Source organism: Phymastichus coffea, unplaced genomic scaffold, assembly GCF_024137745.1.
Source record: "Phymastichus coffea isolate CEN01 unplaced genomic scaffold, Cenicafe_Pcof_1.1 PCOF00001, whole genome shotgun sequence".
In the NCBI taxonomy this organism is placed as follows: domain Eukaryota; kingdom Metazoa; phylum Arthropoda; class Insecta; order Hymenoptera; family Eulophidae; genus Phymastichus; species Phymastichus coffea.
Genome location: NW_026706812.1, coordinates 11,883,355 through 11,901,665, shown reverse-complemented (window position 1 = coordinate 11,901,665; position 18,311 = coordinate 11,883,355). Strand labels below are relative to the sequence as shown.

The following is an 18,311-nucleotide window of genomic DNA, read 5'->3' as shown; positions in this document are numbered from 1 at the left end:
TAGTCGTTATTTAGTCTTTCCTTTGTCCGGAGGTCGCGCCAGTGTTTATTTTCAGGGGATTCGAATTCGCCGGTTGCGTAGCACGAATCGTGCGATTATCGATAGACGCGAGTCGACGACTTAGGTTCCAGCGGCGGCCGCACGAGCGCTACTAGCAAGGGGCGACAGTGCCGCCAAGCGGTGAGTTGGGGGGAACCCAACTCGGAACAGCGAAGAGACTCTGCGCAGGCGCACTCCGAGGCAAGGTAGGTTACTGTGCTTTGAGCACATAGATAACAAGGCTTCGTCTAGTTATAATAAGGGCACTTTTTTTAGAGATTATAGGCTAGGCGACAACCTGTTACAATTTATATTTATATATAAAATTAAAGCTATTCGAGCTATAAACAAAAACTATTAATCAAAATAGTTCTTGTTAATTACTTGAATACTACTTGGAATATATAAGTCTTACATATTTTTAAGAGATCTGCAAGCAAATGTGCTTCCCTTAATTTAAAAAAAATTAATAAAATTGAGAATAAATTAATTAAAATAAAATAATGGTATTATGGATAAGATGCACATGTGTGCTGCAGCTCTCTATTTTCCAAAGATGTTCGCAATCTGGCTACTCCGGATGGCGCGGTTGTAAACTCGCTCTGATTATTTTGATACATTTCCAAACATACGATAATTGCCAAATGCGCGAGAGAAAGACTGTCGTTCACGAAGAAAATTTTCTTTTCTCAGCTGTACGCAATTTATCATCCTAATTTACGAGCTAAGTGTATGGCCTGTTTTTTCGTGGTCTCTTTTTATATCAAGCCGCCGTTACAGGATCACAGTAAATTTTCGATACAAATTTTCATATGTGCTAAAAGTAAATAGTATTAGGAAACGATCAAAAGTCAGGTATTTAATGACATAAAAAGCTTGATCTGCTAATCAGTATTCTTATATTTCTCTAAGATTAGTGTACGGTTTATGGTCATAAAACGCGAATGAAAATTTTCTCGGAGCTTGTTTACTGCAGTATAATGAGAAATATCAATTACAATAGGTACTTCATAACAATTCTAATAACAGTAAAAATTATGACAACAATAACCAAAATATAAACAATGTGAGAGATAAATAAGAGCAACCGGATCATTATGCAAACAGAAGTAATAAGCCAAATGTTGTAAAATGTTTGATATACGTAGTACCTTAAACTTAAGGCTGAAATGACGAAATTCGTCATTTTATAACGGGATCAAAATAAGGAGAAATGAAATAACAAGGAAAAAAGATAATAAGCAGCGAGTTTATATATGAAAGCGAAATTAGTAATAGTGGAAGTTTATTGATCACAGAAGATAGAATAAGAGTAAGTAAACAAATAAATTATAATAGTAAACGATAGAAATCATGCCAAAATAGATTTGAGATACATAATGAGATAGATACAAGTAATGAGGTTACGTTAGGTTTGCAGAATTGTGAAAATGAGTTATAAAATGCAGAAAAAGTTACTTGAATGATTTGTTGATCGGGCACGACACAATCGAGTTGAAAAATTATCGATGATTCTAGGTTAGGAGACGCATGTAAGGGAATTGGCGACATGAACAGTGTATATAAAGGGAAACTTTGTTGAAGGCATATAAGGCAAGCATAACTGAAGTCAATCATGACACGATTAAGTATGAAATGGAGTAGATTTTTATAAAAAATAGACTGTTAAGAGTTAAAAGAATAATTTTTTTTAAGGTACCACTTATGCTGACTATGGTAACAGGGTTTTTATTCGAGCTTTTTCATTAATAATTTTTTCCCTTAATTTGCGAAATAAGAAAAAAGGGTACGATTAGTCGTATCCTCCAGAGCGACTCTGTGCTCCTGCGCAGCTGCCTCAGTATCTTAAGAGGGAAGTTCCTTAATAGGGAAAATCGGTCCACGAAGAGAATCATGAGCCACGCGTTGATAAGGCGAACAATAACCAGGAGGAACGAGTGCAAGCAATAACGCTGCCGAGCAATAAAAGAAAAGCAGGATCGGTAATTAAATAAGACGCGTAAACTTCAAGATAAATAAGCCGACGTATTTAACAACAAGAATACAAACAACAACAAAAAGAATTACAAATTGTCAACGTAAAAAAACGTACCATGCATTTATAACGCAGATACGTGCAATGTAAGAGCACGCCACCTTGTGAGTTGCAGCGAACAATGGCGGCAAGCTAAACGTAAATTAAATGCAGACCAGAGGAAAGAGAAAGCCAAGTTACGAACTAGTACATACAGTGCTTTGCCGTTTGTCAAATTTTGGTAGCGCCCATCTTTGCACAATTCTTTCTGCCTTCTAACGGCAGGATCAACGCATCCCCAAATAGTAGCGTAATCGTCTTTCTACGCACAATATTATAGATTTTAAACCGGTCCTTTAATCGCTTTTCGCATATAATCGTAGGCCCCCTTTCTTCTAGTCCAAACTAAGGATATAGATGCGTGCGTGCGTGTGTTGACTTATTGCCAGATCGCTGCTCAATGACTTATCGTGCCTATTCTCTCTCTCTCTCTCTCCCTCTCTCTCTCCCTCTCTCTCTCTCCCTCTCTCTCTCTCTCTCTCTCTCTCTATCTCTCTTTCTCTCTCTCCTCGCGACAATCTCTTCTACACGAGATCCGTGAAGTGTATTCGCAGTCGATAATCGATAAAAGAGCACTTCACTAGTTCATTGATGTCTGCTCTGCGCTGTAAACAATTTATAAATTTCTATAAATCAATAAGTATACAAATTTCAATTACTAGTTTCGGAGAGAGAGAGAGAGAGAGACATAACCAGCTACAAGTAGCTAGTTATACCGTATGGATAAACACTAAACTATGACTTATTTTTGGTATGAAGGAGTATAACTTATTTTTTTGTATATTTCCATAAAACGTAATACATATCATTTTCAATGAGTAGATATATCACTTCGAAAAATCTTAAGACAATGTAGCATGATTGGAAACTAAACAAAGTTGATGGTTAATTTTTTCCACATTTTTTGGTGTTATATAATTCCCCTTAATAATTGAATCTCAAAGAAAGTAAATCGAAGACGGGATTTAATAATGTTCCCAGAAGGTAGACAATTTTTGAAAATTTCTTTGGAATTTAGGAAAAATTACAATATTTACCTCGTGTAACGAGATAGATTAGCTAGTACAAAAGGAATTTATTAAAGCACAAACTCCCACGATACAGAGCTAACCGCCGCTCCGTTAAACACATATGATTATATGTGTATTCGCCTTTACGTTTGATACTTTCGTTTAGTTGTCTTCTTTCCCACAGAGTTAAACTCACCTTAAGTCACCTGACTTGTGATACTCGATTTATCTTAGGTGTGAGTGACCTAATGCTTATTCCAACTAATCCCCTAGATAAAATCATTTCAAAATTTAATCCGTGATAGATATATTAAACTGATAGGAAACGAAATGACGTAATGCGTCGAATACAATTAATATCATTTATGACTAGAAAATTACAGTCTTTGATGAACCGAAAGACTAATGCACGCGAATAGGATTTACAATGATTAATAATAATATGGAGAGATTAGATTATATTAGTTCATTTATTGCGCCAATGAGGTGGAACCCCATCTGGCAGTTTAAAAAATGTACAATTCAAACAATAACAAAATTTAAAAATGACAAAAGAAGAGATGCAAGAAAAAATAGTAACGCATTTAACTATTTAAAGAAGATGAATTTAGATGAAATGCGTGAGTTATATGTACGGTGAGCAGCAAGTTTACGATGGCAATAACAGTAAGAAGACTCAAAATATCCATGAAAAATGAAAAATAGAATAAAATATGTAAAATATACTAAAATAAAAATATATAAAGAACAATATAATTAAAATAACAGATAAAACATCAAAAATAAGAATAATAAAAGATGAAAAATAATAAAAATAATAAAGACGATAAAAGTAATAAAAATAATAAAAATAATAAGAACAATATAAATAATAAAAGTAGTAAAAAATAATAAAAATAGTAAAAGTAATGAAAGCGCGATGGCACCTATTTTACAGAAAAACGGCCTGAATGGAGGAAAATATAAAAGGGCAGCGACGTGCATTTGGCTAAAAAACAACTAAGTATAATTAGCTATTTCATGAACCAAAGGTCGATAGAGGGGTATTTGTGGGAGGATGGATAATTTTGGGAGAACGCGACTGGATTGACCTTGTTTGGAATGCGAGTGTAATCGGACAGTACCAGCACTGGCATTAATTTTTCGCGAGACGCCCTCTCAATCCATGCTCTAGCCTCATAATTTAAAAATAGATCACGTGTCCAATCCTTAAAGTCAGAGATCCGATCGGTGGACAACAGGGTCACGTTGCTCAATAAGTTGAGTATTCTCTGAGCAAGGATCGCAAAAGAATGGTTCCAGGCCTCAGTTCGAGGGGCCTTGTATTCAAACGCCGACGGTGGATGGCGATCCGAGCGCCGGATAATGACACTATCAAGCAGGACAGACTGGTTTTTAGTTAGATAGTGTGGCGATTTTCTGGACACAACAGAGTAGGCCAGAACGGTGAGGGCTCTATACCTATTCGGGGTAAGTGATAGCCAGTTTAGGGCTAATCTATGGTGGGTGATGTGGCTGTTTAGGGATAGAGTAGGTATATATGGGATCCATCCTATTACGAAGCGTACGCAGGCATTTTGGGCAACTTGAAGCTTAGACGAGCACTTTCCATTGAGCTGAATACAGACCACTGAGAGGTAGTCGAAATGTGGGAAAATGAGCTGCTCGACAAGAACTTTTCTAAGGGTAGTCGAGAGAGACTTCCTGTAGAAGCGGAGTGAAGCCAGAGAGCCGTATGTCCTCCTCGTCACGCTTCTGACATGTTCAGACCAATTTAGCGTGGGAGTAAGTATCGCACCCAGGTTGCGAGCACTGGTAACATAGTCGAGTGGAACCTCGTTAATGGTGATCTTCACGATGTCGTTCAAGTTGATAGCCCTAACATACTGTTAGCTGCCTAGTATCATGACTTTGGTCTTGGTGAGGTTAAGAGAGATACCGTTTCTTAGGGCCCAATCCGCTATAGCCTGTACGTCAAGCTGCACCCTCTCCAAAGCTTCCGCAAGGCTGCCAGGATGATAGTGAAGGTAGACCTGCGTGTCGTCGGCATAAAGCATGTAATTCATGAAGGAGAGAACAGAGAGCAGGTAGGAGATATAGATTGCAAATAGCAATGGTCCCAGAATACTACCCTGCGGCACTCCAATAGCAGCCCTAAGCCAGTCCGATACCCTGCCGTCCTTCCCCATAACAGCCTGAAACCTGTCAGTCAGATAGCTAAAGAACCATCTCAAAACAGTATCAGACAGGCATAGGTCCCTGAACTTGACCGTCAGACGACCATAAGGGATAACGTCAAAAGTCTTGGAAAAATCCAGCAGGACGAGGATTGTAATTTAACGCTTCTCAATGTTCCTGCGGATGTCATCAAGGACACCCAGGAGTGCAGTCTCAGTACTATGAAACCTCACGAATCCAGCCTGCCCTGGATCACGCAGCGGTCTAGATAGGACGAAGATTGTGAATGAACGAGCTTCCCAAGCACCTTTAATACCTCAGATAGATAACCTTGCTATCGGTCTGATGTTCGATAAAAGAGCGGGCGAAGGTATTTTAGCAAGAGAGGTGATGAGAGACCGTTTCCAGGAGGTCGAAAAAACGCCGCACAATAATGACCTATTAACAAGATGCGTAAGAGACGAGAGACAAGTAGAAGAGACGAGTTTAAGCATCTTGACAGACAAACCATCGGGACCGAATGTTCTGGATGGGGATGAGTTTAGTGCATCCATAACCTCCTGGCTAGTAACCTCATAAAATTTGAATGGAGAGTGGGCGTGAGGAACATTTGGGGGACTCGCTAAAAGGGCGTCAAAAAAGTCACATGTCATGGGAGGAGACGAGTTTACTATATTGGCAAAGTGGGTATTTAGTACGGCTGGGGGAAAAATGGAAACGGGGATGGAAGAGCACGCTTAGTGACTCCCAAGTTTCGTAACTCGCTCCATCTGACCTTACTGGTGCTTGCAGAGGACAGTCTGCTTGAGATGCAAGAATTTTTTGCTGAGTCGAGGGCATTTGAGACGTCATTACGAAGTCTTCGATACCCAGCGACGTCACTGACCTAGCGGGAGGAGAATGCCAGTTTATAGGCAGCGTCACGCCTTTTCATGAGAGCGAGAGTGCTCGGCGTCACGCAGGATTTATGCCTAGAAGACAACTTAATGCACCTGAGAGTGGCTACCTCGTCGAAGGACTTTATAAGGACTTCAGTAAGAGAGTGCACCGCGTTGTCAAAGGAATGCAGGTCAACATCGATCGACGGATCCGAAGAGCGCTTCAGTCGTGATGGAGATTTGCCAGACACGAGAGAAGACTGCGAAGGGTCTCATTTAAGGCCGCCTCGTCTACTCGATTTAAACCGCGGGACCTAATGACTCTGGTGACGTGCTTGTTCGTGGTGAAACGATAGGTGAGCGAGATGAATTGGATGGCATCGGGGTCTTTCACTATGAAGAGGTTAAGAGTAGTATGGGAAGGGGGATTTATATCAAGACAGTGATGTGTGGGATCAATGGATACGATGTGGAGGTTGTGTAGGTCAACGAGAGATCTCAAAGCAAGATGAAGTAAAATAAAAATAAAATAAAAATAAAATTAAAATAGCCATCGCGATGACTAAATGCAAGAACAGATTAAGTTAAGAGATGTGATGCGGCGAAGAAATAACACCGGCAGTGAGGAGTCTCTCCGAGTAGATTGAAATAAGTGGATTAACGGTAAAAATTGTTGATATAGGTACCTAGCAGCAAAAATTTTTTGGAAGTGTTGCAATCGGTAAGGTGTGTAGTGTGTAGTATGTTGAGTGTAGTGGTCCTGGTGTGGAGGCTGTGTAGTTATTAGCGTTGTTAGCAGAGATGTGTAGCTCAAAACTCGTTATAGTTGGAAATTTGATGAAGGTTACGTTGGCAAGCCAACCAGGCAAGCGAATAATTCATCCACTGGCCAAAAAATTGACTAAAAGCCAAGAATTTTTAGCAGGAAGCGCTGTGGTCAGCTCGATGAACTCGCCTGCAAAAATATGTCGCTCGAGGAAGTGGCAAAAAATAAGAAAATGTTAACAACTGAAGAGCGCCTCGAAAACCAGTGTGTCGCTACTCACCGAGAGAGAGAGAGAGAGAGAGAGAGAGAGAGAGAGAGAGAGAATCCAAAACTTTGCTGCGAAAACTAACGCTTGGCGCGAATACAAAAAAAAATTGCGATAGACTAAATACCTTCGCTAGTAGCATAAAAAGAGAGGTGCACCTATCCTGCAGTGCAATTCCGGTGATCAGCCTTAGTTGTTTTTCCAGCGAAACCGCTCAGCGAAAGGTACTCCTGTGGAACCAGCTGTGCTGCCTCACTCGAAAGATCCGATAATTTAGTTGCTGCCGGTTTAGTTGCTGCTGCTTTTGATTGCTTCCTCGCTAACACATTCACACGTATCCAAAATCCTAGGAAAACTTTTTGTAGAAAAACGATAAAACACTGAGCAAACTAATTGGCAGTACTTTCGCAAGTAATAGCTGAGGCTTAACAGAACACTTTGAGCTCTCACGCACCCCCTCTCCCTCTTAATCGTTCGCTCTAACATCGCGAACGGATCGATTGATCGAATAGACTACCATTGCACTCTTCATAATAACACAAAGAGTGTGTAAATAAATTTGTCGAAAACTAAGTGAGGAAAACTCCTTTGAATTCATTAACGCCTTCCTTTAATAAAAAAAATTTATGGTTTTCTTTTTTTAAGATTCAATTTTTAACGAGAATCACTCTATACTGTCTGAATATTCCTTTAAGTGATACGTTTACTCACAGAAAATGATAGTACAACGTTAGTACTACGTTTAAAAAAAAAAATTATATTCCAGAAATTAAAAAAAATAATTCTTTAAAATGTGCTCACGGACGTAAAATGATTCTAAGAAATCTCTAAAATACATCCGTCGCCATAAGTAGTCTCTCAAAAAAAATTATTTTTCTTTCAAGTCTAACAGCCGATTTTTTATAGGAATCGACAAGTACATTCCGAAATTGAACAAATAGATAGAAATAAGTCACAAGATCATATATATAAATAATATTTGCGTGAATTTTTGTAAAATTTACGCATCACAACTAGCGAGAACGCGTAATGTTATCCGATATTATTAACAGCAAACAGGTGTTAACCCGGTGACCCAACCGAGGGTGTAGACCATTCGCGACGAAAATTAATATCATCGTCTAGCTGCTAAAAAAATCTGTCGGAACGATGAATACAACGTTTATCGAGTTGTACGGGGATTGGATTCTATTCGACTGTCATCGGAATATGTGTGCTACCGTTCTATAATTGCCGCCGTGAGTTGTATTTCCTTATGAGCTGCCGGAACCCGAAAAGACAATAGAGATTTGTCTCTAATGCTTCTTGGCATAATAGAAAGAGCGCTTAGTAGTTCATTTCAACCATTCTATCAGTGTGAAGAGCTGTTGTTACAAGTAAAGCTCGGTAATGTTTATTATCATCTGTGCGACCGAATATACCTATCGCCAAGGAGAATAATCGGAAATATTCGCTATCGACTCTGCTGGTGAACAGAGTGTCTGCTGAAAAAAATAATAAAGCGAGATGCGCTGCCAACTGTACAGGTGACTGCCTCTAAACCTCATTTCACTACACTTCTGCTAAATCAGGAAGTTTACGAAAACAACACTGCACGCCCTATCATACATAGCGAAAAGAAATTCAAGCCGAGAATAGCGACAGCGAGCGGCAAAAGGTATCGTTGCCGCCGGGGCTGCAAGAACATAGAGTCACACAGTTGTCACTGTGATCATCATTACGGTCGGCCTAGATTTTCTCTCTCTCTCTCTTTCTCTCTCTCTCTGTCTCTTTCTTTATCTATGCCTATAAATTAACTTGATTTTTTAATTTTAGATATCGAAAAATGTTTTCAAAGATAAAAAATGACACGGTAGTCCCTCTATTAACCCTAGAACGGGAACGCAATTTCAACTCCGTTGAGTTTGTACAGTAGTGCTCAAAATTATAAAACACCCCTGATTTCGCTTTATTTTATTTAGGATTTTTAAGCTTTACAGAGCCTTAGAGGTTTTAATTTTCTAGTAGTCATTCCCAATATTTTTTTAATAAAAATTGGTGTTTTTCTAAACAAAAAAACGTCAATCCGATGTAAGTTTGATTTACAACAAAATGTTCATGCAGATTTGAATTTAAAAAGTAATATTTTTTGAAACAATGAAGTATCGTCAATTTCGTTGCACTTAAAACACTCTACAAATGTTGTATCAGTATATGACGGCATGATTCTTTTTTCCTCATATTTTCTTAACTTTCAGCTTCAACTGATGAAAATTTCAAATTGCTATGTATAAAACTGTTCAGACCACATAAAAGTAACGTCTAATTTTCATATTTGAAAATCGCTAATTTTATTGCATTTAAGGCCAATTTTTTTCAAATACCCCAGTTATTTTTAAATTTACTGCACACAAATTGCAGGAAAATACATTTTCTATTCGTATTAAACCAATTGGTTTTGAAACAAAAATATTATAGATATTCCAAAATTTTCTTTACATTTTTATAAGATTTTCGCAATGCTTGGGTATTATAAAGAGGAAACGTCATAGAATGCTACCGTCAGATCCTTGTAGATCACGTCGTGCTTCACCTTTCGACAAAAGTGAGGTCATTCTTATAACAATATATCTGATATTGTTACATAGCTATTCTATTTCCTTCAATAAATTTAATTGAAAATGACGTTTCCTCTTTATAATACCCAAGGATTGCTAAAATCTTACAAAAATGTAAAGAAAGTTTTGGAATATCTATAATATTTTTGTTTCAAAACCAATTGGCTTAAAACGAATAGAAAATGTATTTTCCTGCAAATTGTGTGCAGTAAATTTAAAAATAACTGGGGTATTTGAAAAAAATTGGCCTTAAATGCAATAAAATTCATGATTTTCAAATATGAAAATTAGACGTTATTTTTATGTGGTTTAAATAATTTTATAATTAGCCATTTGAAATTTTCATCAGTTGAAGCTGAAAGTTGAAAAAATACGAAGAAAAAAGAATCATGCCGTCATACTCGTATACTGATACAACATTTGTCGAGCGTTTTAGGTGCAACGAAATCCACGATATTTCATTGTTTCAAAAAATATTACTTTTTAAATTCAAATCTGCATGAAAATTTTGTAGTGAATCAAACCTACATCGAAGTGACGTTTTTTTGTTTAGAAAAACACCAATTTTTATTAAAAAAAATATCGGGAATTCAAACCTTCAAAGCTCTTTAAAGCTTAAAAATCCTAAATAAAATAAAGCAAAATCAGGGGTGCCTTATAATTTTGAGCACTACTGTATAGTGAAAAAATTTACTTCTCACGAATTCTTGAAATAAATTTTTTACTAATATTCAAAAATTAAAACCATTATTTTTCCAAACAAAAGCCACAGTGATGATTATTTACAAAATTATACTTACAATGCCAATGAACAGTTTTGACAAAATGGTTTATTACAATCTGAACACTGTACTAAACACAACAAGCACATGATTTGATCGCAAAAATAACATCTGGATAATTCATCTGCACTAATAATACGACAACATCCGCATAGATCTAGAATAGTCTGGAAATAAAATAATAAATTTTATAATATTATTTTACTCACTCTTATGAAAACAATGGCTTTGTTCCATTTGAAGAACAATAGAAAAGAATAGAATGAAACAATAAGACCCAATTGGAGTATATGAATATATTGATCAGACAGGTCAACAGTTAGACGCATTTCTATTTATTAATAGCTCAATTAATTTCTTATCACAAATTTTAAATAAAGAATTAAAAACATGTATTTCAAAATCTTTGTCTTATATTAATAATAGCTTACAACTAAAAAATAAATAAATTCACTAATTATTACAAATGGTTATATTCTAGTTTTGCTGGATGTATCTTCATTGTTTATGAATATTCCAAGAAATAACTATTAAAAGTTTAGATAAACATTTCTAACAAACTTTAATACTAAGATATCGTTTATTAACATTATTGATAGTGTTAAATTTTTGTTAGACGACTTGATGTTTTTCTAATTTAACAACGTTATTCACCAGCAATTTAATTAAAGAACCAACACTAATAGATTCTTTAATTTCTCCGCTGTTTGCGGATATAATGATGAAAGGCTGTATAATGGCAATGAGAGAGAAGAAAGAAGACATAAAGGTGAAATGGAAGAAAGGCAAGAGGTAGTGATAGGGAAAATAGAGATAGAGAAAAATGGATGAAATAAGAGACAAGATAATGATAATAAAAGGGGACTTCAATGTGAAAACGGGAAAGCAAGACAGAAGGTAGGAACAAGAAAAAGGATGAGGTAGAGGTAAAAGATAAAATATATAGTAGAATTTTCAGATCCAACATTTTTCAAACGATCATATATCCGGTGAAAAAATGATAGAATTAATTTTAAATAGTGCTTTTGGTAGCCCAAAAATAGCCCTTTTAGGAACTGTGATCAGAATTGCCCAGAAAAAATTCTTTGTAATGTTACAGGTGGACAAATATAGTAAAAAAGCGTGTTTTTAGGTTAAGATATCTAGAAAACCAAGGGTGATAGAGCAATTTCCAGCCCAAAATTGGAATCAGAGTATGAAAATATATCAAGTATACTACGTCTGATTTCAGGTTCTGAAAATTATTGGCCTGTGTAATTGACACGAGAAATTGAAGTAGATAGATTGGAGAGAAAAGTTAAGAGGATGGAGAAATATTGAAAAGAGGAAATTGAGGAAGAGAATAAGAAAGATTGAGGGTTCCAACTCGTTTCACATCCCCCCTATTCTCCAGACTTAGCTCCGTCGGAACACTACGAGGGTGGTCCGATAAGTACTTAGCTTACAAAAGAAAAACGAAAATTTTGGAAAAGTGGCGTTTTATTTTTCAACATAGTCATCTTTTAGTTCAATACATTTGGCCCAGCGATGCTCCAACTTCTTTAACCCGTCTGAAAAATACGTTTCCTCGAGGTCTGAAAAGTAGGCTTCCGTGGCAGCGATTACCTCCTCATTCGCCTCAAATTTCTGCACGGCGAGTGACTTTTTCAAGTTTGGAAACAAAAAGAAGGCTCACGGGGCTAAATCTGGAGAATACGGTGGATGGGGTAGCAGTTCGTAGCCTAATTCAACCAATTTGGCCATGGCGACGGCGGAGGTATGAGCCGGTGCGTTTTCATGGTGGAAGAGCACTTTTTTCTCCGCCAAATGGGGCCGTTTTTTCTGCAATTTGACGTCGAATCGGCCCAATAATTCGGCATAGTACAGCCCTGTGACCGTTTTGCCCCTCTCCAGGTAGTCGATGTAGATCACACCTTGTGAATCCTAGAAAACGGTGGCCATCACCTTTCCGGGCGATGGGGCAGTCTTCGTCGTCTTCGGAGCACTTTCGCCGGGTAAAGTCCACTGTTTCAACTGTTCCTTGGTCTCTGGTGTATACCAGTGGATCCATGTTTCGTCGACTGTCACGAAACAACGCAGAAACTCCTTCGGATTACGCTTAAACAGCGTCAGACATTGCTCTGAAGTTGTCTCACGGTTGCGCTTGTTGTCCGGAGTGAGCAAACGCGGTACCCATCGCGCCGATAGCTTTCTCATGCCCAAAATTTCATGCAGGACATGACCCACGCGCTCTTTTGAGATGCCTACGATCTTAGCTATCTCGCGCACCTTCAATCGTCGATCTGCCAATACGAGATCGTGAATTTTTGTCACGTTATCCTCCGTGGTAGCCGTTTTCGGAGCACCTGGACGTGGCTCTTCAAAAATCGACGTGCGACCACGTTGAAACTCGCTAAACCAATTTTTGACACTCGTCATCGAAGGAGAAGAGTCACCGTACACAGCATCCAAGCGCTTTTTGATTTCGCTGTGCGATTTTCCTTCCAAAAACAAGAATCGAATCACCGACCGATACTGCTCTTTTTCCATTTTTCAAAAATCAACGGACACACTTGCTTTCAGACGCTCTCAAAAATAAACTACAACTCCGATCCGGCTGAAATCTTGACATTAACCATCGAGAAGGTTGTACTACGTGATAGAATATTTCTTTTGCGAGAGTGGCGTCATCGGGCGGTGAGGCTAAGTACTTATTGGACCACCCTCGTATTTGTTCCCTAATATGAAAAAATGGCTGGCGGGGAAAAGATTTTATTCAAACGAGAAGGTGATTGCAGAAACGAATGCCTATTTTACAGACTTGGACCAATCCTATTATTTGTAAGGGATTAACAAACTAGAGCAGCGTTGGATGAAGTGTATAAGCCTAAAAGGAGACTATGTTGAAAAATAAAAAAGATTTATTAAAAAAAATCAAGCAGTTTTTATTTTTGCACAGACTTTTCAAACGATCCTCGTATTAAAAATTTCTCTACTAATGAATTTTTATCATTTGAATAATATATATCTATCGATTCATATAGCTTTTTGTTATAATATTATTTATTTCAATCAATAATTCTATCATGTTCGGTTCGCGTTCGAATTGTTCATGCCTTTTGCGTTCTATTTAATGTGACACGCATGGTAGTTCGAGTAACATTTAGCTATCGAACGTTTTTCGAAAGTTTCGTTTCCTTCTTCAGGTCTCATCACCGAACGTTTTCGGAAATGTACAATAAATATTAATTGAAAGTTTCAATTCGGACTCAAGTTATTTTCAACTACTTTGCAAGTCACTTGCCTCATCTCGTCAATTTTAATCCTATAAAACTGTTACTTTTTAAAAAACTATCGTATTAATTTAAACAGCTCATTAGCTCATTACATAAATGTGCATTGTTTCCTTATGGAATAGGTGAAAATCATTTCCGAAGTGATTTGCGGCGTAGAAACCGAGTTCATGCTCAGAATTGCTCCATCACATCAGGCCTTTGAATAACCCTAACCTAAGAGTGCAAAAATTACGGTTTTCCACTATATTTGAGCACTAATAACTTCGTGAATTTTCATTATATTCCAAATCTGACAAAATCATCAAACAGTACAATTTTTCAGCCTTTCATTTCACTATTACATTTATAATTTTTCTAACCGGAGATATTGAATAAAAAATTACAAATTTTGCAAAAGTTAATATATGAAGAAAAATAATAATCGACCGTGAAATTTTGTTTTTCATTTTTATATTTGATGAGAGTATAGCAGAGTGTTATCTCCCTCCCCCCTTCAATAAAGATTCAACGTAAATAATATTATACTATAAGTATATAAGTATAAAGTATAAAGTATATACACGGTGACCCATTTTAATCGCTACACCTGGATTTTTCGAATTCCAAGACAGATAAGAAAAAATGGTTCAGACAAAAGTTGTAGGGGACGAAGGGGGCCAAACAATGGTCCTAACAAATTTGACCTTGAACTTGACATTCAAGGTTATTTCAAGGTCAAGTGGTTTTTTTGAATAGGAACACCTATTTTTGACCCCGGATTCGGAAATAACGGAAAATTTCACGTTCAAAACCATATTGAGACATTTTTTTCACAGTCATTTCAAGGTCAAATCAAGGTCAAACTCCGAAAAATCCATTTTAAGTCGTTTTTCCACGAGTCACAGGCTTAAGTGGTTCAAACTAATCGTAGATTTAGTTACATCACTTAATTAAAGTAAGTCCCTTCACCTCACACTGTACGGCGTGCTTGATTTAAGTGAGTCCCTTCGCCCCTACCTTGAAATACTGATTTCCGATTGTCGCACCACGATAATTACTTCAGCTTCCTCCTAAAAGTAACGTCGTGTCAATAATCTTTTTAGGCTGATAGTCAACCATTTAAGAGCTAGCCATTAATTACTATTAAATTTAAATAGTAAAATGGTATCAAAAATATTAATAATTATAATATTCGCCTGTATGTGGTTGCGACTAAAAAAGAAAAACGTTTGTCACACTTTATTAATTGTAAATTTTATAAAAAACTAATTTGATGCTTTTTGTAAAAAACAGAAATGATGTATCTTTATTTATTTTTTCGAAAGTTATGAGAAAATTGAAGATATGAGCTGTAAATAATGTGATTGTTTAAAAAGAATAGTCATAACTTTCGAAACAATAAATATGCAACATTTCTTTTTTGTACAAAAAGCATCCAAGCTATTTTTTCTAGAATCAAACTATCAAAAATAAAGTTTAATATTAAAAATGTGCGGAAAATATTAAAATCGGTCAGCAGTTCAGATATTATTACAAGAATCTTTGACTGAACAGAATTTATTTGTAAATGTGCTTTTAATGATTACATTATCAATATTAGTATTTTTTAAGTTTGAACGGAAATAATTCACAATATTTAAAATAAAAGCAAGTTTTATTATTATGTGCAATTCAAATTAGAAATAATTTAATGATTATTACTTTATTATAAAACTTACAATTACAAAAGTGTGACAATCGGAACACTTGTGGCAAATACACTTAGTCAGATAAAGTTACCGTAATCTAGGAACATTTTTCTTTTTTGGTCGCGACCGTATACGGGTGAATATTATAATTATTATTTTTTATACCATTTAATAATAATTAATAGCTGCCTCTGAAATGGCTGACTACGCGCCCAACGAGATCGTTAACATGACGTTGGCTTTAGGAGAAAGCCGAAATAATTATCGTGCTGCGGCAAGAATTTATGCTGAACGCTATGAAGACAGACGACACCCTGAAGCTATGGTTATCAGACGTTTAACTCAAAGAGCTCGTGGTCGACACATGGTTCGTCGACGTGGGCGCCATCAATATGATGAAAATGATAATCGGGTTGTGACTATTCTGGCAATAATTCATCTTGACCCACAGATAAGCGCTCGTCGAGTCGAAAGGGAAATCGGTATTCCAAAAAGTACATTTTTAAGAATTATGAAGGTGCTTAGATATCATACATATCATATTACTCTGGTCCAAGAGCTACAGTTTACTCATTTTCAACAGCGTATTGTGTTTTGACAATGGGTTTTACAAATGATAGAAAATGATCCAGACTTTTTTAATTTTGTTCTTTTATCTGATGAGGCAAAATTTCAAAGTGATGGGGAATTGAATAGACATAATTGTCATTACTGGTCTGATGTTAATCCTCATTGGGTCAGAACTGTAAACCATCAAAGACGTTGGAGTATTATGGTATGGTGTGGGATTATTAATGGATATTTGATTAGCCCTTACTTTTTCGAAGAAAATGTTAATCAACACACGTATTTAACGCTAATAAGAGATGAACTACCTGTATTGATGGAAGATGTTGACTTAGAAATGCGACGGAGAATGTGGCTCCAGCAGGACGGCGCAGCACCACATTTCGCTCTAATTGTCAGGACTTTTTTGAATAATTAGTACGGTAACAGATGGATTGGTCGAGGTGATCCGGTTGAATGGCTTGCTTGCTCACCCGAGCTTACATCATCAGATTTTTACTTATGGGGGTACTTAAAAAATGCCGTTTTTGCGGAAAGGCCCAACACAAGATTAGACATGATGGACAGAATTCGTCGAGCTTGCGATGCCATTCCAAGGCAAACTTTACTAAACACCGTTCGACACTTCCAAAGGCGTTTGACTATGTGCCTGGAAGCAAATGGTCGTAATTTCGAACATTTGCTTCGAGGCTAGATAAACACATTAGTGAGAGGCGAAGGGACTCACTTAAATCAAGCACCCCGAACAGTGAGAGGCACGGGGACTCACTTAAATCAAGCACCCCGAACAGTGAGAGGCGAAGGGACTCACTTTAATTAAGCACCCTGAATAGTGAGAGGCACGGGGACTCACTCAAGCACCCCAAAGGAAACAGTCCTTACTACGTCCACGTCGTTGTTTCTGGGTAGCGCTAAACGTAAGGTTGACACATTTACAACAGAAGCTTCAATGATTATGAAGTTTCCGTTAAACAAACATCATACATGGGATAGAGATGTGTGGGACTGGGGGATGTCTGGTGTAACAGTTTAGTATGTGAGGCTATGAAGAGAATGGGGTTCAGATGTGCAAGTTCGATTTTTGTTTACTAGGATGTGAAAGTTTTGGGTGTATGGGTTTCCGTTTTAAATCAACGATCAATTTGAACCGCTTAAGCCTGTGACTCGTGGAAAAAACGACTTAAAATGGATTTTTCGGAGTTTGACCTTGATTTGACCTTGAAATGACTGTGAAAAAAATGTCTCAATATGGTTTTGAACGTGAAATTTTCCGTTCTTTCCGAATCCGGGGTCAAAAATAGGTGTTCTTATTCAAAAAAACCACTTGACCTTGAAATAACCTTGAAGGTCAAGTTCAAGGTCAAATTTGATAGAACCATTGTTTGGCCCCTTTCGTCCCCTACAACTTTTGTCTGAACCATTTTTTTCCTATCTGTCTTGGAATTCGAAAAATCCAGGTGTAGCGATTAAAATGGGTCACCCTGTATAAGTATAACAACATTAATAAATTCACGTCCTATGTTTCTTCCTTTATATATCGATCATTGCGAAATTGGTACTTTTTTTTCAATTGGCGAAAAATATAATCCGGTTAGCAAAATAAAAATTCTAGATATAAAAGTGAAATAAAAAAATAAAAAATTGTACTTTCTTATGGCTTTGTCAGATTTAAAAAATAATAAAAGTTGGTGAAGTTATTGGTAACTAGATATAGGAAATAACGTATTTTTTGCGCTCTTAGGCTAAGATTACTCAACAATCTGAAGGAATTCTGAGGAATTCTGAGCTCCAATTCGATTTCTACGCCAAAAGTTACTTTGGAAATGACTATCAGCATTTTTATAATAATTACAATTCTATATTTTGCAGACCTGTGCAGACCATTTGCACATTATTAAAATTTCTTATATGCTAAAACTGACATCACTACGTTTTGATCCTGCGAAATGATCGATCTGAGAGGAATGCCATGTTTATGAATCTTAAGCAAAGCATAGACCTTGGCAATTACCGTATTAGATTGAGTGAGACTTTCATTACGATATTTTCGATCTAAGTAGTTATTTTCATTAAATTTACGTAAAAACTTATGTAACTATCTGTAAAGCTTGTAAAGAATTTCTCTTTATAATTTTATATGTGTTAGAGTCTTCAAGTAATATATTCATTTTTACTATATAATGTTCTTTATTAAGGCAAACCGTAATATTCCC

At 36.7% G+C, this 18,311-nt stretch overlaps 1 protein-coding gene across 1 annotated transcript in view; it reads right to left on the bottom strand.

Moving 5' to 3' along the window:
- Nucleotides 1-18,311, bottom strand: part of LOC131675236 (uncharacterized) — a 205,992-nt gene that overhangs the window by 64,497 nt on the left and 123,184 nt on the right. Inside the window, exon 4 of the mRNA XM_058954146.1 lies at nucleotides 10,608-10,756. Coding sequence (XP_058810129.1) covers nucleotides 10,608-10,756 — 149 coding nt within the window. The remainder of the gene's footprint in view (nucleotides 1-10,607; nucleotides 10,757-18,311) is intronic.